Genomic DNA, 22527 nt, shown 5'->3' on the forward strand with positions numbered 1-22527 from the left:
GAATTACTAATAATGAAATATCTTATATAGCATGGAAAAACTGAGCATGTATATATGGTCAAGGTTTGTTTTATAAAAAGTAAAGTTTATAGTGACATTTAAATAGGAAAATTATATTTTGATGGGAATGTCATTTGAGCCTATAAAAAAAATGCTTTATTTAAAGGGTAATATTTAAAAGTAAGAAAATATGGTGACTTATGAAGAATTTTATGATCAAAATTATAGTTCGGTTGGAATGTCTTTTAATGTATATAAGAAAAGATTATATAAAAAAATATTTGATGTGAAAAATAATTTGGATATGTAATTTAAGTAATGAAAAAAAAAATTTAACGAAAATTAAAATAAGTTTAAATATTAATTTTTTTTCTTTTATTTATATTAAATATAAAGAAATATATGTTTAATTTCATTAAAATAAAAAATTATTAAAAAAAATTAAAAATATTATTTGTATGAAAATTATTCATAAATTAATAAATAACAAATACAATATAATAAAAAATATTTGATGTGAAAAATAATTTGGATATGTAATTTAAGTAATGGAAAAAAAATTTAACGAAAATTAAAATAAGATTAAATATTAAATTTTTTTCTTTTATTTATATTAAATATAAAGAAATATATGTTTAATTTCATTAAAATAAAGAATTATTTAAAAAAAATTAAAAATATTATTTGTATGAAAATTATTCATAAATTAATAAATAACAAATACAATATAATGTTGATTGAATTTATGTGGGATAGATAATTGAGCAATATTTTTTTTTTTATTAAAATTCAATTTCATAATAGTAATATGATGATAAGAAATATTACTATAATGACTACTTGCTTATAAATATTATTGTTTTATATATATTTATATATATATAAATAAACAAACAGACATCTACTTTTGACCGGCTTTTCAATAGATGGTTAAAATTTATTTTGAATAGATTCCTAAAATTGTAAGTAAATTTTTAATGATAAGAATTAAGATATTACAATTAGTTTAATTACCATTTTTTGAATTATAAATATTAAATTATTCAAATGATTTTTTTAATTTATAAATATACCAAAATTATATTCATAATATCAAAACAGCGACAGCTATCACCTGGGACTTTTTCAACATTAATAAATAAACTGCTATTGGAACACGCTTTTCAAAGCGGACCAACCCACATTTGTATTGATTATATCGTCAATTTCGTAGGAATGGGTTACCATCATGTTGCCGCAACGCTCTCCGACACTGCAATAAATGATGACAGGAAAAGCCTGCGTGTATTTATATTGAATTCATGTAACTAGCAGCTCAAACGAGTTCACCTCCAGAGCATCTGAGTTTCTCTGGCTGGCCCTTCTGCTTCATTTTCTTGAAATACAATTCGCGTATCCGAGCTTGAAGGGATTCTATTTTCATTACTTTCATATTGTGATTTTTTCTCTGAAGATTCATGGCGATTGCTTTGACCAGTTCGATCAGGATCGGGGCTACTCTCGTTCCTTCCACCCACCAAAACCAGGCAAGATTTTGTCGATGATATACTTCAATGACTGAAAAATATTTCCGTTAATCTATGTGAAGAATTAGAATACATATAAATAATATATGCAGTTCTCGTTGATTGTAGGTTTCTGTAGTGGAAGTTCGAAGAATGAACTCTTGGATTATTTTCTCCAGCGTTTTTGTTTTTAAATGTAGTTTAGTATATTAATTTGGTATTAACTAGGTTGACAACAATATTTACTTGTTATTTTAAAGAATTAAGGTAGATAATGGTGTAGGGAGTGTTTTAAGGAATCAAGGTAGATAATAGTTAAGCAGTTTTTTAAGGAATCGAGGTAGATAATTACATAGTCCAACCTGTCATGAGATGAGATTAGAACAAGTGTAGGGAAGAAGACAACAAGACAACAGACCATCCCCACACAGAAATTACACCAGCTTGACATTATCACATAGTTAAACCTATTATGAAATGAGATTAAAACCAAGATAGAAGAGAAGACAACAGACAGTCCCTACCACAGGAAACACTAACTTAACATTATCTAAGATATTCATATTAATCAGATGTTTAGAGTAAATAACAAAACTCAACATCAAGACACATAGTAGTTTTATTTTTTGTTTTGATTCAAATTCTGCACAGTTCAGACATATGTAGTTTTATTTTGATTTAAATTCTGCATAGTTTCTTGTAATGCAGTTTTATTTTGATTCAAATTCTTCGTAGTTTATTGTAATTTGGGAACCTTCTGTTTCAAATTCTGCATGGTTTACTGTAGTTTAGAACCCTTTTATTTGGTGGAGAATGGAGGTTTTGGGGAATGAATGCTTGGGTATAGTTCGGTTTCTTGTTTGATATAATGCATGCAGCCCAAATTTTAATTTAGGTGCGGGTGTATGGTTTGCATGCTGTATTTGATTAAGGTTCTGTATGGATTGAAGCATTAGTCAATGTGGATCGAACCCATGACCCAACCATAATTTCTGATGGCTAATGGGAATCCCGTTCTGTGAAGTTGTAAGGTTGAACTTGTCACCTGGTGGGGGCTGATTAATACGTGGTTGCAGCTAACGTGTCTTATATCTATTAGTTAAGGAGATGATAATGACCAGTTTGATAATGAAATGTTCAAAATCAGATCACAAATTAAGTCATATCGCTATTGTGAAAAGTACGCATTTCTAATTATGAGTCCTATTTCTATTAGGAAAAAGATGTCTCTATCATGAAAAGTTCGCATTTCTAAATATTAAAGTCATATCTCTATTAGGAAAAAGATATAAGTGGAGTCATGCAGAGATATTTATTCTTTAAAATAAGCAAGTGGAGTGAGTTTTAATAAAAGATATAAGTGGAGTCATGCAGAGATATTTATTCTTTAAAATGAGCCAGTGGAGTGAGTTTTAATAGTTAATGTATTAAATTTGATCTATATATAAAATAAAATTACAACTTTGTTTAAAACAATATTATTTTTAATTAATTTTTAATTTATAGATTTTGCTCGTAAATTAATTAATTAATTTTATTAAAAAATATTTTATTTATTAATTTATTTTATTTGAATAATTTTTATGAATTTGATTTTGACTAAACATTTTTTTTAAATAATTTTTATGAATTTGATTTTGATTAAATATATATTTATTTTTTTATTATTCTATAAATTGTCTTTTTAACACTATTTTATTCATATCAGCTCTATGACCTTTCTGTAGTTTTTGATAATGAATGAAATAACCATCAGAAAAAATTAGATATTATCACTTAAACTTCCTCCCTGAAATCTCCCCTTAGAAATCTGGATTTCTTTTTATAAATGATTATTTACTCCGTTTCTAACAGGTTCTTCATGACTTCTTGTCAGGTTGGCAGTAGATTCGTGGGACTGAAGGCGGTATCTTTTACTCCACAGAGACGGGCTTTTCCTTCACTGCAATCGACCTCAACCTCTTCCTCTGCTTCCCGTGTGTTTTGTGTTGTATGATTAATTCTTCTCTCCTTCCCTGTGTAATCTTCTTCTAATTTTTTTTGGGTGGTTCCTTTGCATTTGTTTAATTATATTCTATTTATTTTTAATAAATTTGTCTGATGTGTTATTTTTAGGGTAGATTTTGGAAAAAATTAGGAATTGATTTGATTTTTATTATCCAATTCCAAAATATTTCCAAAATCTACGATAAAAAAATAAGTAAATTTATATAATATTAATTTAAATTCATTATCTCCATTTTTTTGAACAGGCCAAACCAGAGACAGTGAAAAAAGTATGTGAAGTTGTGAAAAAGCAGTTAGCATTGTCCGATGATGCTTCCGTGACTCCTGAGTCTAACTTTTCTGAAATGGGGGCTGATTCCCTTGATACGGTATCTTTTTTCTTTTGTGCACAAGTATTTGGTGTTTTTGTTTTTGCACTCACACTCACACTCATATGTTTTACTTTCAGCTGGAGATAGTAATGGCTCTGGAGGAGAAATTTAATATCGCCGTACAGGGGGAGGGAGGTTCAGAAAATATTACGACCGTGCAGGCAGCAGCCGATATGATAGAGAAATATTTGGAAAAAGTAGAAGTAGTCTGAAGGCATAGCCACCCAAAAAAGCCTTCAGAGTCTTTATAGCGGTTTTGTTACGTGTACACTGTTTTTTTATCTCTTTATCCGGGAGTTATGAGATTAGAACTTCGAACCCATAAATTGTTTTTTTTACTTTACTATTTATCAGGTCTTTATGACTTTAGAACTCCTCACATATAAATAAATATTATTTTAATATGGAAAAAGATATGCAGCTGGAAACAAATCTGTATGGTTTATACACATAGAATTGGCTCATGTGTGTTATATTTCCATACTTTTAAGCATGATCTTAATTTTTTTTCTTCCAGATTATGGATTTAATTATTAGGATTATGATGGAGAGTTTTAACATGGTTATTTATTATTTCTTTTAGTGCATTGGTTTTAGTTTATATTTATTCACAGTATAATTTATTTTCAAAATGTATATGACAATAATAATGTGAAAATAAAAGATCTTTATTAGAATTGTGAGATATATATAAATACAATGTAAAAAATAAAATATAATATATATATATATATAAGTATGTACGTATGTTAAGAACTATATAAATGAGGAGTTTCATTGGCTTTATTAGGGATGAATATGTGTTTTATATTAGAGATGATTGAAAATAAAATAAAAATAGGGAGCTAAAAAAATAGATATGTTTTTGTTTATGTATCCCCAACCATCATAAAAGTGAACCAACCAACTCATCCAACATGTAGAGAAGAAGAGGTAGTCATGGACAACTAAGCAAAATTTCTTATCTTGGTGTTCACTATGTTTGATGTGTTTTTGTATTTGATTGCTCTCTATTTTTTTCATTTTATCTATTGCATGAATAAATAGAAAAGAACTAATTAATAAATCTAGAAATCTAAGGAAAATCAACCCTCTTGGTATAGATTTTAGATTTCATTCTATTTTTATTGGATCTATTGTGACAAACTATCCAATGGAATATCTAGGATAGCTTAAAAATTATTCAATCACCACTCTATGATTGCACTTGATCGTGAGAAGCAAGGTTTAGGAATTGAGGCTCTTATTTCCCTCTGATTATGGTCAAAAATCAAGAACCATCAATGAAACTTAATACCCCATAATTGTGCCCATATTAAACTCAAATTTCAAGGACTCACTTAAGGGTGGGGGGGGGGGTGATGAAACTTGAGACGATTCAATAGGGCTTAAGGCCATTGTTTCTCGCTAACCATGTTTACTCCTAAACACATATTTATAGTGAAAAACAATTACCATGGTGCATCTATCGCACTTTAAGGCCAAGGAATTCCTACAATGCATCTTGGTTCAAGTACTTTTTTAAGGCTCTTAATGTCAAGAATCTTCAATAAAATCCCGAGAATCTTAGCTTCAGTATTTGAAGGTGGTGGAGATCCCACAAACCATCCACGATCTCATGTGGTGGTATGAGGAAATGTTCATGGTTCTTGATCATAAGCATCAATGTTTTGGCCATAAGGTTATTATTTCCCTCCCTAGACCAACTTCAAGTGGCTAGGGTTATTATTTATCAAACACGACTATGTTTAAGGCCTCACTACCTAATCATGGTGGGTGAAACACTTAATGACACCCATATCTAACTCCTAGGGTAAAAAACCCCTAGTGACAAATCATTTTTCCATGTCTAGGTTTTGTTAATGGAACTTTAGCTTATGATGGTTCAATTACGGATTAAGGCTAGTGTTTACCTACTCATGGCACCTATATCTGAATCAAAAGTGTATAACTAAAAAATATAAAAGTCTCACATGTTGGTTTGAGGAGTCAAGGCTATTAAACATGAGAAGATTCAACATTAACCTTGTTAGTCCCACGCAAACTCCCTTGTAGTTGAATAGGTTGAATTATTTAATGTATTAAGGGCCATCTATTTTAAATAAAGGCCCCATGAGGTAATAGTGTGTGAAATAAATACATGTAAATGACATATTTAAAGGAAGTCCATTGGCGAGTGCTTAAGGCCTCATTAATGGATTTCTAGTAGGTGGTTAAGGTTTTGGTCAATTAGATGTTATATATAGTAGAAAAATCTATATAATAGTTGTTTAAGTGAATGTTATTATATTCAAATCTCTACTCGTGTTGGAGGTTCCCCCTTGAAGAGGCAAGTCAACATTTCATCTACTTCTAAAAATGAATAAAGGTTTGTTTATTATAGTTATTTTCCAATTCTAGTTCCATTTATTTACTTTCCAAAGCTTAAATTACATATGACTTTCTATGTTAAATTACTTCCCACAACCATAATCCTTGTGTTTTTCTTTAAATATTTTGTTTTAGCTAAAAATGGAAGCTACAAGTGGTATTAGAGCCTTTCTTAGAAAAAACACAATCCATTTAAAAAAAATACTTTTAGGCTATATATTTGTTTTGAAATCTTGAAATAACACAAATATTTATCGTTAAGTAGGTAAACATGTGGTTGGGAAAGAATGCACATAGAAAATGAAATATGCATCACCTAGTTTGACACCCTCATAACCTCTCTCGACACCCCTTTGAGTAGTACCGCATCAAAAAATACTTCTATATGGATTTTTTTTTCATGTATTTTATGTTTATCAGAAGCTCCCTAGGTGCACGTAAAACCGACATCTCTTTAGTCACATTGTTGTAACAGTCCACAAAGTACAACAATCAAAGAGATCACTCTTGCATACTAGGGACTCAAGTATTATATCTATGATGATGGTCTATCCTCCTTAATTGGTGACATGAAATATTTGGTTGAATAGTATTATTGGAACCATATAGCATATTAAAGAGTTATATCCCTTAAATTTCATTTTTCCTACAAACACGAGTTTCTCCCTAAAAGTCCCCACTCTACAACATAGATAATGAAATTTATACACAATTTTCACAATCGAGAATTTGGATATTTCATCAATGCAATTGTATCAATGTGATGACAATACAATACCTAACATTTTGTGGACCTATTAGTACAAATTTTTAGGGAACTCTCACAATGTTCCTTTCAAGACATTGATCATTTTGGGATAGTTTGCTCTTAACCTCTTTGGTAGACCCAATGGTCCCATGTAAAACACCTACATCATGTTAAACATGGATGAAATTAAAAAAGTCATTGATTCTCTCTCCCACTTAATTAGAAAAATTGAAATTGATATATGTTCCCTCACTATCCATGTCAACCTTTATTTTTATTAGATTTGAAGATAATGGGTAAGCTTGAGGAGTGGCAATATTTTTTTCCATGGCTCCCATAATGATGAGCACAATGAGGAGGAAGAAGATTCCTATAATAATTTCTCATTTTTTAATTGTTCCCACAATCTGATGCCTCACTTTCTTATAGTTGATCTAAATATGTTTTATGGGTCAAATCTAAATGGTCGGGTTAACCAAATCAAGAAGTACTTTTCCCTAATTTGTGCCATATTAAACTAAATATTAAAACTTTAAATATGTGTCCTCTATCTAGATAGGGAGGGTTGGTAGTGATGGAAATGGCATAAGAAAGCACATCGAAGGGTCACTACATGGAGGCAATACATAAAAGCCCCATTTTTTTAGTTTAGCATGCTTGAATACAAATTTTATGGGTCAACCTACCAAATTGTGTTGAATTAGCATGGTAGAAGATTATCACACAATGCTTTTAAGCAATCAATTGTTAGAATATAAATTTAACTAATGAATTATTTAAATAATGCTTTGTAAATGGCCTTCAAAATTAAATCAAAGCCCAAGTAGAGATGAACCACCCTACTAATTGGTTAAAGGCCACTCATCTTTCTCATCATGCTCAAGTTGTATCCTATGCTTAGTCCAAACACACCAAAATTTCTCTAAATCACTACCTGAATTTGTTGTATCATTAGTGTCCTTCTTCAACCCTCAAGGTCCTAAAATTGACATGTTTGAAATGGAAGAATATAAACTCAATGATTGTTCCCACAATTGTGATGAAAAATATTATCTTGGGTATAAATGTAAGGAACATAAAATATTTATGGCCATTTTTTAGGACATTTTTAATGATGATGTTGATGAAAGGAATCAAGAGGACCTCATTTCCACCAATGACGATTTTCCTCTTCCTGACCAACTAGATGAATAAGCCCAATATCTATTCATTCTTGGAAAATTATTTCTTCATCTCAAACATTAAAAATGATTGGATACATCAAACATCAAAAGGAAATTGTCTTAATTAATAGTGAAAATATGCATGATTTCATCCATTATCATGTTTCCCGAGAAACACACTATTTTTTAGCAACCCTCTAATTATTATTGCTAATGGGGAAATCTATAAATGCAATGGCTAATGTGAAAATGTGAAACTTCAAATAGTTGAGTACTCAATAATGAAATTTCACATGTTTTCTATTGAAATATGTGTCTGCGATATTTCTTTGGATACTAAATGGCTAAGAACCTTAGGCCCCATCACCATGTATTTTCAAGAATTAGACAAACTTTCAAATTTATGGGACTTCCTACATGCTTAAATGTATCAAATAGTATCTCCCAAAATAATCAACTTCAACTATATGGAAAATCTTCCAAAAGATACTTTGACGATATTCCAATATTTGATGCTATATAATCCTTTCACTATGTTTCACATCCCATGCATCCAATTTTACAATTAGTGTTAAACAAACACCAACAAGTCATTGAACATTCCTGATGATTACCATTATCTCATAGAGAGCATGATCATAATGTCCCATTATTTCCCAAAAGAAAGGAGTTGAAAATATTTTCAAGGAGCTAGTATTAGTTGCAAGCATCATCTGTCGTAATGTTACCCTCTACTTTTATCTACATGTCATGTTTCATTAAAAAATAAGATACTATATGGATGTGTAGTTATTTTCAATCTCTTAAAAACTTTACAATCAAATATAAATTTCTCATTCTGGTCACTAGTGACCACCTAGATAAGTTACACGAAATATAGTTCTTCATCAAACTTGATCTTTGTCTGGTTATCATCTTACTGAAATGAAGGAAGAAAATATTTCTAAAAACTACTTTGGTTTTTGGTAATTCTTTTTTTTCTTTAAAATATACCTTCAACCTTTTAGAGCCTTAGAACCACATATTTATACCCTCTCTATGAAATTTTTTCCTAGTCTTCTTGATGATATCATGGACTATAGAAGAACTCAAGTAACCCTTATGGCACATGTGGATCAAGTCTTATAAATCCTTTGTAGTCGTAAGTTTCTCCTAAAACATTCTAAATGTGCTTTTGGTGCTTATAAAGTATAACATTGGGATACATTATAAGTAGGGAGGATATGCATATAGAACCTAAGAAAATTAAGGAAATAATAGGTTATCCTCATTCAAAGACTCACAATTTTCACTTTCTTAGCCTTACGGGTTAACATAGAAAGTTTGTCGTTAACTATCGTAAATTATTGCTCCTATCAACACCTTTCTCAAATAGAATACCTTTAGTTGGAATGAGTTTTTTGAACAAGTTTTTCAAGCTTTAAAAAATAATATGTGCACTACCGCAATCCTCGCCCTACTTGACTTTAATAAGACTTGTGATTTGGAATGTGATTTATCTAGAATGGGATTAGGACTATGTTAATGAAAGAGGGGCACCTGATTACCTTCATCAATGAGAAATTATATGATAGCAACTTAGGCAATTACACCTATGAGAAGGAAATTCTAGTTGTTCTTCATGTAGTTGCCAATGTTTCTTCCTTAATGTTTTGAAGTTTCCATATTAAAATAAACCATCATAGTTTTAGATCTTTCCTTGAACAAAGATTACCCTCCCTAGAGGAGAAAAAGTGGGTCAAAAAAATGTTAGATTATGCCTATGAGATTATTTATAAGAAGGGAAAAGAAAATGTGGATGAAGATGCACTCTCTAGGATGTATAATGACAAAGGATCTCTATTTACTTTATCTTTCCTAGTTCTTGATTAGTTGAAATTAGTTTTTCAAAAATGATCAATGAATGTGAAGATCATGCGAGTGATCCACTACCTATATTCAAACCCTCAAGTACATATGTGCTACACTTTGTAGAACAACGAGCTTTTGCTACAAAGGTCATATTTTTTTCCTTTGAAGGTTTCCCATTCAAATCTATGATGTTATATAAATTACACTCCTCTATCATAGTAAGTTATTTTGGGTTCATAAAACTTATGAATGAACTAAGTGTTCCTTATTTTGGGAAGGAATGAAAGACATACACACCTCCGTTGTAGATTGTGACACTTACCAAATGAACAAGGGAGAAATAGTAAAACTTATAGGAGTATTATAACCCTTATTCTTACCATAACTTGGACTAACATTTCTATGAATTTCAATGTGGGGTTATATAAATTTAATAAAAAAATAAATGCTCATGGTAGTTGTTGATCACATTTCCAAATATGTTCATTTGTGTTCCTTGAAACACCCCTTCAAGGCCTCCACCTTAGTGAAAGTCTTCTTAAAAAATATTTTTAAACTCAATGGAATGACTAAATCCATTGTGGTTGGTAATTATCACACGTTCACTAGTAATTTATAGGATTTGTTTCAATTTTGAGTTACCCGAAGTAATACCAAAACAACATATCACTCCTAGATTGACAGAGAAATAGAAGTAGCCTCTAGAATTTTGGAGGCTTATTTTCTTTGGATCAACAAGCCTATTGGATCTAGTGGTTACCATTGAATGAATAGTGGAACAATATTGCCTATCATGGTGCTACTAAATTGACACCCTTTCAGTCAACTTATGGAAAATTATGCTTATTAGTTATATCATATTTACCAATCCTATCTAAGGTTCAAAAGGTAGATAATGCATGGATAGCAAGGAAAATTTTAAGGGTGGAAGTTTATCTTAAAGTTTAGAAACCTTGGCAAATCTTACTAGTCCCTAATATGCAAATTGTAAAAATTTTGGTGATATTTTTGTAGAAATATTTAGATTTCCAATGATTTTATATTAGTCTATATAATATTTTGGTGATTTTTAAGGTAAAATAATGGTTTGCTATAAAATTTGAGCGAATAATTTTAGAAAAAAAATGGAAATTAGCGAATGTTTTTTTTGGAAAAAATATGGAAAATTAGCTCACTTGCAAATATTAGCCCCTAAAATTTTCCATGATTGGTGGCTCATCTTGGCATTCTTCATACCCTCAAAGATAATTTGATGCTAGTTCAAAATTACATGGAGAAAAAAGCCAATTAACATCACTCCTAATGCCCACATTTTGAACCAAGGGATCATGTGTTCTTGCATCTCCAACCTTATAAGAAAACATCATTCAAGAGGAAGAGCCACTAGAAGTTGATTCTTAAATTGTATAGATCTATACAATAATCAAATGTATTAGAACCATGAATTAAAAATTGGCTCTACGTAATCATTCTAAGCTCCATATAGTATTTCATGTGACATGTTTTAAGAAACTTCTTTGATCCAATTGCAAAGTTAAAAATAACTTTCCGAGGAGTGTTCCACTTGGTTGCAACCTTATGTCATTTGGAAAAACATGAATTTCATGCTCAATAGCACACTCTCTAGGAAGACGTGATTCAATAGAATGAAGCACATATTGAATATGCTACATTAGAACATGTAGATATTCTCCAACATTTTCCTCATCTCCAATCTTGACGACAAGGATGCTTTCTAAGGGAGAGGGCATGTAAGGGTCTCACCCTAATTACTCCCATAAATAGTGAAAAAGGTTGATACTTAATGTATTAAGGATCATGTTTATTAAATAAAGACCCATTATGTAGAAGTGTGTGGGTCGTACGGTATTTCCTTGACCGCAGTTTCACACATAGGCAAGTAATATGTCCTTTTTCATAGAAAGGGTGTGACATATGCAGCAATTCAAGGAAGGTGCATGAGCTGTTCTAACACACGGAGGGTGAGGTGAGTGCACCCCTTAGAAACCTATGAAAGCACGAAGTTAAGAAAGGAACACACAAGAAAATATGCATCACAACATGGAAGGAAAGTAAGCTAGCAATCCAAAGTGATGGTTAAACCAACAACACATTTCAATAAGATTCATACATACATATACATAAAATAGCCACACATCCATGTGTAAGCAAACGGATACATATATCATTTAGAGTAAAAAAGGTAGTTGAAATACAATGCGACATATGCATGAAAAATGTTGGCTCTGTTATATTTAGAAGTGTAAGTTCCTTTCATACAATACAACCATGACAAACCACAAGTTCCGATAATGGAACGTTACAGTCACTGTTGCCTGCTCCTCCAAAGAGATATACTAGCTCTGCCCAGTGGAGAAGCCAAGGCTCGTTACAATATTTTCCAAGCTCTCTCTAAGATACTCCTATCAGAAGCTTGGCTAACCAAAAGCCTTTATAATGAGTTATGAGGGACTATTTATAGAAAAGGGTGGGGTGACCCTTGACATTCCCCTTTGTTATTGTTCATCTATCCTCGTGACTCTTCATCTACTTTATGACTGTTACATCCAACTATCGACACTTGAACTTACATTTGACAAGACATTGCATATAATCTACACATGTACCCATGTGAGACAAAATAGGCTTGAGAAAGCCATGCAAGATATCACTATGAATCAGACAACTGTAGGAAGACCATCTCTTCAACATCCTCACAGTGATCGACAGTAGCGAATTGATGCCAAGCTTGGTAGTCCATGATGGTGTCTGTGTACTCTAACATGACATCTTTCTAGAAATGAACTCTTGCCTCCATAGACTTCGGGTACACTGCTTGAGCTCCTCTGTCCAACTCGTCTCATAACATGATCATCATTGTCTTGAGTGCGGCTAGACCAACAACATACTGGTGCATGGTGTCTACACTAATCACCAAGTCTAGGCTAGTGGCTATGCACATCAACTCGTCAAAGTACGAGTCAAGCTCCAGTAAGACCTATGCCTTTATCTTTGCATGTGTGAGTGTTCCAATGGATGGGATTGCATGTGCACGCACATCAACATCCATTCTCCTGAATACCCATGCATGGGAAGCCTGCAAACTAGTGATGAGTTGTGAGAGATCTTCATAGTTCCGGATTTGACTCCAGATGCGTGCCTTCAACTTGACTGCTCTGGCTTCATCATCTTGGGCAAGTGTAATGGGGTTCCCTTATATCTCATTGTCCATGTTTGCATGTAATCAACAACAGTATGCAAGTTCGACAAGATATGTTCTCTCTTTACACATCGCTATTGCTAACCATTGAGATAGACAACTGCCTTATGCACAGTACCAAACTTGGAATATAATGCCCGCATGACTGTGTCAAGGGAAAATACTTCATCCAGTATTGCCTTCTTCAACTCTGCTTGGGTGGATGCTGTAACCAATTCTCCTCCCTGCTTGGTTGTTTATAACTCCATAGCCATTCTCTTGTTCTCAGCTACCAAGAAGCGAACACTCGAGCTAGTGGCTTCAGCATATGCTCTGGTAGCATTGGCCAATGCTGCTAGATGCTTGCGCATGCCAGACACGATCAATCATTCCTCAAACTGCACGGGAGGTGTGTGATCATCCAGAGTATATACTCTACAATATTGCACAACTCTATGTTGGCCCGACTCATCGACTGAGATGTTGTGCATCTCTCCCTCTGGATTGTCTCCAAGGATTTCAGTGTCTCCTTGGTCATTTGGGACTTTCTCCACTTCTGGATCCAGTGAAGTTGGTGGGTCGACCTCTTGGTGGTGAGGCATGAGGTCGATGTCTTTCTCTAACTCTTATTGCTCCATATCTTTATCCATCTACTCAAGTGCTTGTTCAATCTCTTGAGCAAAGTCTCGCTCCTGCGACTGCTCACCCTCTCTTCTTAGTGCCAACTGTTCGGATGAGTCAACTACTTGTACGGGCACAATTTCATCTATGAGTACATGTTGCACACCCTACTGTACCTGTTCCTGCCATGCTTACTTCTCCTGTCTGCACAGCTCCTGTTCCTTCCGGAGTTTCTCCTTCAACTCATGCAACTCCTTCTTTGTTTCCTCCATTATCCATTTTTCTCTTTTCCTTTGCACATTCCTCCTATCGAGATGTTGCGTCTTCGCCTCTAATACCAAAGCTACTTTCTACATAAGTGAGTCGGCTCGGAACTTGCAGCTTTTTTATTCCTCTACGCTATCGACAATCTTCCTCCTGCCTTTTTCACGCGCTGGTATGTTTACCTCTGCTGCTGCTACTACTAGTGCTCTCCTGGATGTTGCTTTGCTAACCATTCCGTGGCGATATTGACAGCTTCATTAGGCCTGGAGAAGCTGTAACAATATCTCCATAGGTCCTCCTCTTCCCAATGACACACCCTGTGGATCCACTGAAACTGTACTCTCGTGCAGTGATCTCTTACAAAATAATGTGAGTCATATGGATTGTAACTTCGGGAATTGAATGGATATTTCTTGATCTCCTCTACTTCGACATCTACATGCTTGAAATTTTCTATCTCGTATAACCCGATCCACAAGAGAAGAGCGGGCCAAGGTGCCTTCTTCTTCTGATGCAGCCTAGCTGACAATCCCACCGAGATGCGGTATGATACCTCTTTCATGGCGAGCTTGTCCAAGGAAAACTTCGGTAGAAAATGTGGAGGCTTCTCCACATTGTACATCTGTATGAAGGTGTCGTACAATGAGGCATACCAATCTACTATATCAATCAGTGCCTCCATTGTTGCCTTCGACATGAAAGGTGGATCCTGTTCAAATATCATCTTGTACACTAGGGTGTCAAAATTATCTGGCAGTTGTGTGATAACTCCTCTGAAGTTGCATTCAGACAACATCTTATAATAAGTGTTCATAGAGGTATCCATGTATGTCCATGCCCACTTCAAGCCCGGAAACTCCTGACGGGCACAGATTGCATCCAAGATGTAGGTGGACATGTAGATTTCTGCTTGCTCACCTTTTGGTGGTTGCTGAGCTCTTGTTACCTATTTCTTCAGCCTATGAGACAACATGTCGAACCAATTGCATGCTTTTCCTTCACTAGCTAGTTGGTCCAATGTGATCAACCAACTCTTCGGGAAGGTTTCCGTGCTCTCTTGGCCATACAAGCGACATGCAAAAATGACAAAGTATTGATACGCCTTCTAAAGTATCTCATCTTGTAAACCTAGTTGGGTGTCATCCTAAATTTGGCTGGCTCCTCTACCCAGTTATTCAAGATATCCCTAGAGTTGGCATTGCTACTGGGCTGAAGGGTGTCTCCATGGTGATCACTGGCTTCAACATATGGTACATCAGTTCATAATCTTATGCCTTGAAGGTAGCAATCTCGGTCCCACTAACACTGCTCAATGTCATCGTCTTGGGATCACTGTGCGAGATGATCCAATGTATAATGTCCACACATGGGAACATGGGATACCTGCATGCAATCTGGTACAAGCTGGACTTGTCAATGTTCACATAAACTTGGCAGTCTTCGAGGTCTTCCCCAATTGTGCCTGTAAATGCATCATTGACCTCTTGCCATTTTAGCTTGATGTCCTTGTCTACAATCGGTTTGGTGTCTTCATAGATCGGAAGACTTGTAGACATTTTCTCAACTACTAGTCCAGTTGCCAATCCATCAGTGTCCTTTGATCCCGCTCTCTTGGAGGCCATTGATCCTGAACTGCTGAGAGGCAGACAAACACTTGCTAGATCTGGAGACATGCGGACATGCACGACAAGAAATTTGTCAGCTAAAACCAAAGCAAACTTGAGGGATGACATGCTACATACTTGGGGATTGACTGGCAGGGATTGCGCAATTTTTCCTGGCAGGCTGTGAGACTGGCTGTCGGAACTGTGCAAAAGGAAGTCTAAACTCCTGGGATGTTGGTTGGCTGCTGGAATTGCACAATGTGTAATCCAAACTAGCTTGCTGGCTGTTGGGATTGCGCAATGCGTAATTTTCTGGGCCAGCAATCACTGCCTCTCAGAATTGTGCAATGCGAGACTAGAGGACATTTACTGGGTAGAAATGCACATTTTTTGAGAGGAAGACCAAGCCTTCCCTCTCTGGATTGCGGAATATTGTCTTGGTGAGGTAGAGTCCGGGCCAAGGTTGCCTAGACCCACCAATGGGAAACTGAAACAAAATGTGAGTGTGAATGCATGGCGATACTGAGTGTAAGAAAGAGTGAAAGATCAATCATGAAAACAGTGAATGCAAGATTTAGAAAACAGAACAACATGCATGTATGTGAAGTGAGTTGCCGAATCGACAATCGTTTATGCAAAATAGTGTCATGCATGCGAGAGTAGTGATATGCTAATGAAAAATGAAATGATGCTAGTACAATCTAATATGCATGTAAGCGATAGCAGTCATTCATAGAAATCAAGCAGACAACACTCACACAAGCCAAAACACAAAAAGCGGCAGAAATGTTACAAAAGACAAGTTAAGTCGACTTAACTGGAAATAGCTGAGTTGGATGTATCAAAGACTCCTGGATGTGTTGTGAGATGTTAGATCTCCAAGATAAATGTCGAAGGAATGAGCTCTGAAGCGAAGAATAAATAAGTTTGATGCTCATGATGTGCATGCCACAAATCTAGGAAAAAGCGACACTTGGAGGAAAGATTCTAAAACAAACTTTACATGTAACCTACAACTGCTAAAAATAGTGCCCTATAATCTAGGGATGATTTTTGGATGTTTATTTTTGCTATTTTGGGAAAAATTAGCCCATTCATGCAAGTCAAGTTTGCTCAGTCCCAGGTGGAACCGGTCAACTCGATGGAACATGCAATAATCTACTTGCCTGAGGGAGAAATTTGTGCATTTTTGGGAGGGAGCTCAGTTGGCTGCCTAGAGGGATTGCACAATTTTTGGGTTGAGTAGTTGATTGCTGCCCAGAACTGTGCAATTTCTAGGTTGACCAGTCCTCCAGGGCCAAATTGGGTAGTTTTTCCTTTGAATGCTGACTGAAAGGACTGCTCAATTTCTGAAGTCGACAGTTTGCTAAACAGGATTATGTAATTTCTAGAGGGAAGGTTGGTTCCCCTCGAGAATTGTGCAATTTCTTGAGGGAGCTGCCCAACCAACATCTGGACCAAGTTTGGGGAAGCAGAATGTGAGGTGAATGCAACATGTTATCAAACACAAGCCATCATGCTACTAGAAAACCATTGAAGCTCATGTATTTGAGAGTGTAAGACATGCTACTGAGGATGGTTGGTAGGGAGGCTCCAAAATGAAGCTAAGGAAAAATTTTAGAGGGTGGTTGTAGCCGCTACAACACTTGGTAACACACTAGTAGAACTCAAGCTCTTTGAATGGACCTTGTTCATGGAAATTAATTCTAACACCTCCAAAAGTATTGTTCAGTTCTCGGTTTCCACACTTTCTTGATTGTGAGATGTAGAAAATGCCAAGCTCTTGATCGGTCGACACAAATTCCAATCCAAGCCAACACAGTTGTTTCAATTGGGGAGGAGGGGTATATTGGTGCACAAGCAGTATACTCGTCAGAGTCTTAGTTTCATCTCTGGTGTTGCTCCCCTGCCAGCAGGCCTGGGCAGTACCCCGTCAAAGTCATGTAGGAACACAAGCATTGCTTTTCTACCAGCGAGCCTGGTCAGTACCCCGACAGAGTTACTTGCATCACCTCTCTACACAGGAAGCCTTTCTCTTCTTTCGCCTTATTCCTTTTTTCATTTTTGAAATTTTTTACATTATTTTTTTTTTCATTTTTCATTTTTCATTTTCATAATTGTGCATAGCACTTATTCATTTAAGAGGCAAAAGAAAGATCTCGACTTATTGATAGAAGAAGAGGTTGTTACTTCAGAGAAGTATTTTATTATATACCTCTGATGTGCCTGTTAAGGTTTTCCCCGTCACCTTACTCTACTTGACTGCGCTGATAAGGATTAACACAAAAACAACTGACTAGAGTAGGTGACACTAGTTATCATGCAAGCGTTGTGTTTCCACCAAGGTTCACTTCAAACAGTATGTATTTTCCATTGGCGTATCATGGACTGAAGATAACAAGTTCTTCATACAGAGGCAAGACGATAGATAACCAAATATTAATAACTGCATAAGTCCTCTTGTACTTTACCCAGCTCGTTTCAAGAGTCACACACGGTTTCATGTGAAACTAACCTACGAGCACAAAACAAGAAACAAACACAACAAAGAAAAAGCAGAAGTAAATTTGAAAGAAAAGAGGAAAGCGAACAAGAAAGTAGACAAACAAACATGCGAGGTAAGTAAGCAAACATGCATGCGAGCAAACAACCAAGAGAAAACACTACTTCTACTCATAAGCTAACGGTGCATGGGCCTAATCACATGAAGTGATACTTCCAATGCATCCACTAGTGCATTGGTTGACCCATGTTGGTGAAGGCGTTGTTCATGAAAAACATGTTTGTGAGAACCAGCAAAGAAGAAAGATATAACAATGAAGACAAACACACTCCAAGCTTAAATGTGTACATAGAACATAAGTGAGTGCAAGTACATGACATGAAGTCCGTGGACTTATCATGGTGGTATGCAACACTACATGCAGCTATGAAGCATACACATACTCTTGATTGTGACATGCAAGCAATTGAAAGAAACAAAGACAACTTGCATCGTGCACGTGTGCTTGCTATGTAAGATTCCTCCAATGCATGAGCAATAGGATCGTGTAGTTCGAGTGGAGGAAGTATGATCTATGTGTGAGGTTGATCTTCAATGCATATAGATGAGTGATGAGGAGCCTTACGTGTTTCAACAATTTCCTGATTGGAAGTGAAACCAACCTCAGGACAGCGAGAGCCTCACATAACCATTAGCTCAGGCTAAAGTTCCTCGACAGTCAGGGGGATTTCTACTTCATCGAAAGATAGATCATCATAAACAAGTGGCTTCGAAAAATCAACTGATATAGAATCATCAACGTGATCGAATGCATGAGTAAATATATCACAATAGCCAAGATCAACAAAATCAATGATTTCATCAGCATCCTCATGATCTGATGAATCAAACAGAGGGGTAGACGAGAAGTGGACAAATTCACCCTTTGTATTTCTGGAAAAGGCAGATGAAAAGTCAAGTGGATTTTCAATGAATAGTTTATCCTCTTCGTTTTCGGATGATGGACTAACATTCGGTGTGTCCTGTGACTGATCAACAAAGGGTGCATCCATAGATGGAGATACACATGTGAAAACATGGATGGCAGGTTCATCAAAGATGTCAGGAAAGAATGGAGAGGGATCAAACAGAAGGGAGTCATCCTTCGCCAAGTGTTGATGCTCAATCTCCCAGTCATACTCTTCATGAATGACAGAGCATGTTGGTTATGAAACACCAACTCCATCGATGGCTTCATCCTCATTCACAACAAGTGTAGAGTCCGGAATGGAAGAACACAAGGCAGTATCATCCGGAGGATCATTCAAGTATGAAGACGGAGGTTGAAGTACAAAATGCATATGTCAACTCAATGGACTCACAACCAAATCTGCGCAAAAATTAAGCGAAGTGATGTTGGGAGGATGTGACAGTTGAACAAACGGTGTGCCTATTCTCCCGCATCACTCTGTAGTGGTGGAGTTGTTTGCTGGTGGGCTGGTTGTAGGTGTTAAGGATAATTGTTCAAAACCAGAAATGATCTCCTCAAGTTCAGGCGGGACTTCTTCTTGGGTTTCCTTTAGATTATCAGTCATCAACCTCTAATTTTAGGTTTTCTTCTAAAACAGTAGAACTGTTAAAATTACTTGAAATATGTCAAATCTTAACTTTTCCCATGGAACCAAAAATAAATAAAACCATCGTTTATAGCCTTCTCAGGTCCGAAATTTATATTAACCCTCATGCATATCCTAGAGCAATATCCATCAGATTTCATCCCTTCTTAATGAACGGCTACGATTGATTCAAAACTCAAAGGATTAAACCCAAATTCATAACATATCACGTCCAAAATTTGGACTAAACTCCGTGCACTTTTCGACGCAATTACTGTCCGATCTAAGCTTTTCTGGTCGATGGTCATGATCAACTGAGCTATTAACTCAGTTTTATAAATGATCGCGTTTGTTTTTAGAATTAACCTCTGCGCTTATTAGCACGCAATCACCGTTGGATCTGTTGCTTGTCGATCGGATGACTCAGATCTTCTTTAGGGGTTCTCAAGAGTTTTGTCGGGTTTTCTTCGTTCCACCAAGGTTTTAGTGCTTCCACCAAGTTTAAACTGTTTCTAAGTTATATTCAGGATATCACTAAATCTACTCTGTGGGTTCGAAATACATCCCAATTAACTCAATACACAGTGAATGAATATTTAAACGCGATAACACAAAATTATATCAAATCTAGTTTTAAAGGGCCAAACTGGAAATCAACAACATTCAACAATATTTTGAAGCAATTTCAAACCTCCTGGATAGACCATTCAAGCACTAAATACATAGAGACATAGAGAATTTCCAATTTTTTACAATCAAATCCTCCTCAGCCAAATCCAACCCAATCTAGCCAAAAATCCCATTACACTCCTTCAAAACTTACATAAATACCATTACATACAACAATCAGTTCCTCAATCAATGGATCGAATCTTCCTATTACTAGATAATACCTAATCTGCAAGATATTCTCCTCGAGAATCTTAACTAAGTATAAATACTTGAATTAATTACAAAATAGTTCAAATCCTTGAATTCTAGCTCAAATCCTATCTAGAAAGATTTGTAAAGTGACAACTAAAGGATCCCACTCCTTTGCTTATAAACTTTTTTTTGTATTTTTGGAATAAACTTCGAAGCCTTTTGTCTTCAAGCCTAATGCTCCTGCATCAGACTCCTGAGGAAAAAATTCTTCATGGGCTCCTATCCATGATCTCTTCTACAGAACTGCCCAACTTCTATAGCATGGCATCTATCATCCAGGTAGCATCAACAATTGGTTGATCCTTCCATTTGACCTAATACTGAAAGTACTCCTATCCCCTTGTCCTTTTAAACACTATCTTATCCAAAATTTGTTATGGCTGCAATGCCTTTGCTGTAGGTAATTATTTTACCCAATCAACCTCTTGTTCTACCTTGTCTTCTGTTGTATCCTCTGCATTTCCACTTTCATACCTGTACAAATTATCACCATTGAAAATTGGAGATATTCCAATATTAGGTGGTAATTCAATTTCATATGCATTTGTAGAAAATTTCCTCAAGACTCTGCATGGTCCAATTTTCTTAAATTATAACTTGTTATACTCCCTTTTTGGAAATCCTTCCTTCCTCAGGTGTGCTAGAACCAAATCTCCAACCTCAAAATTAACTTCTCTCTTCTTCAAGTCTGCTCTTCTCTTGTATTTTATGTTGCTATCGTGTAACCGTTGTTTTACCTGTTCGTGTATTGCTTGAATCTCTGAAGCAAAATCTTCTCCTTTAGCACTTATCTTTTCAGCTTTTCCCAAGTCTCTTAATCTAGACACTCCTCTTGGGTGCATTCCATAAACTATATGGAATGGACTATGCCCTGTACTCCTGTTAGGAGAATCATTATAAGCATATTTAGCCTGTGCCAAAATTTTATCCCACTGTTTTGGATGTTCACTTGCAAGACTTCTTAGAAGATTACCCAAGCTTTTGTTTACAACTTCAGTCTATCCATAAGTCTGAGGATGATAAGCTTAGAAAATGTGGAGGCTTCTCCACACTTTCTTGATTGTGAGATGTAGAAAATTCCAAGCTCTTGATTGATCGACACAAATTCCAAGCCAATCCAACACAGTTGTTTCAATTTGGGAGGAGGGGTATATTGGTGCACAAGCAGTATACTCGTCAGAGTCTTAGTTTCATCTCTGGTGTTGCTCCCCTGCCAGCAGGCTTGGGCAGTACCCCATCGGAGTCATGTAGGAACACAAGCATTGCTTTTCTACCAGCGAGCCAGGTCAGTACCCTGACAGAGTTACTTGCATCACCTCTCTACACATGAAGCCTTTCTCTTCTTTCGCCTTATTCCTTTTTTCATTTTTGAAATTTTTTACATTATTTTTTTTTCATTTTTCATTTTCATAATTGTGCATAGCACTTATTCATTTCAGAGGCAGAAGACAGATCTCGACTTATTGATAGAAGAAGAGGTTGTTACTTCAGAGAAGTATTTTATTATATATCTTTGACGTGCCTATTAAAGTTTTCCCCCTCACCTTACTTTACTTGACTGTGCTGATAAGGATTAACACAAAAACAACTGACTAGAGTAGGTGACACTAGTTAGCATGCAAGCGTTGTGTTTCCACCAAGATTCACTTCGAACAGTATGTATTTTCCATTGGCATATCATGGACTGAAGATAACAAGTTCTTCATACAGAGGCAGGACAATAGATAACCAAATATTAATAACTGCACAAGTCCTCTTGTACTTTACCCGGCTCATTTTAAGAGTCACACACGGTTTCATGT

At 35.4% G+C, this 22527-nt stretch overlaps 1 protein-coding gene across 1 annotated transcript; it reads left to right on the top strand.

Annotated features, from left to right (window-relative positions):
- The first annotated feature begins 1304 nt into the window (after window positions 1-1304).
- On the top strand, window positions 1305-4295 carry LOC149221293 (acyl carrier protein 1, chloroplastic-like). Its single transcript, XM_089382943.1, has 4 exons — window positions 1305-1526; window positions 3382-3495; window positions 3758-3880; window positions 3961-4295. Exons 1-4 carry the CDS (start codon window positions 1458-1460, stop codon window positions 4093-4095), a joined length of 441 nt encoding a protein of 146 aa, XP_089239069.1. The 5' UTR covers window positions 1305-1457; the 3' UTR covers window positions 4096-4295.
- Window positions 4296-22527: the final 18232 nt, after the last annotated feature.

The sequence above is a fragment of the Pinus tabuliformis genome, chromosome Q (genome assembly GCF_031772625.1).
Source record: "Pinus tabuliformis cultivar Carrire ecotype Pingquan chromosome Q, CPIR1, whole genome shotgun sequence".
NCBI lineage: Eukaryota > Viridiplantae > Streptophyta > Pinopsida > Pinales > Pinaceae > Pinus > Pinus tabuliformis.

What these genes read in the sequence shown, in the direction of transcription:
- LOC149221293 (XM_089382943.1), top strand. Translation starts at nt 1,458, where the DNA reads ATGGCGATTGCTTTGACCAGTTCGATCAGGATCGGGGCTACTCTCGTT. An exon ending in CTTCCACCCACCAAAACCAG is followed by an intron (nt 1,527 to 3,381) that starts GCAAGATTTTGT and finishes ACTTCTTGTCAG; the next exon opens with GTTGGCAGTAGATTCGTGGG. An exon ending in GGGCTGATTCCCTTGATACG is followed by an intron (nt 3,881 to 3,960) that starts GTATCTTTTTTC and finishes TTTTACTTTCAG; the next exon opens with CTGGAGATAGTAATGGCTCT.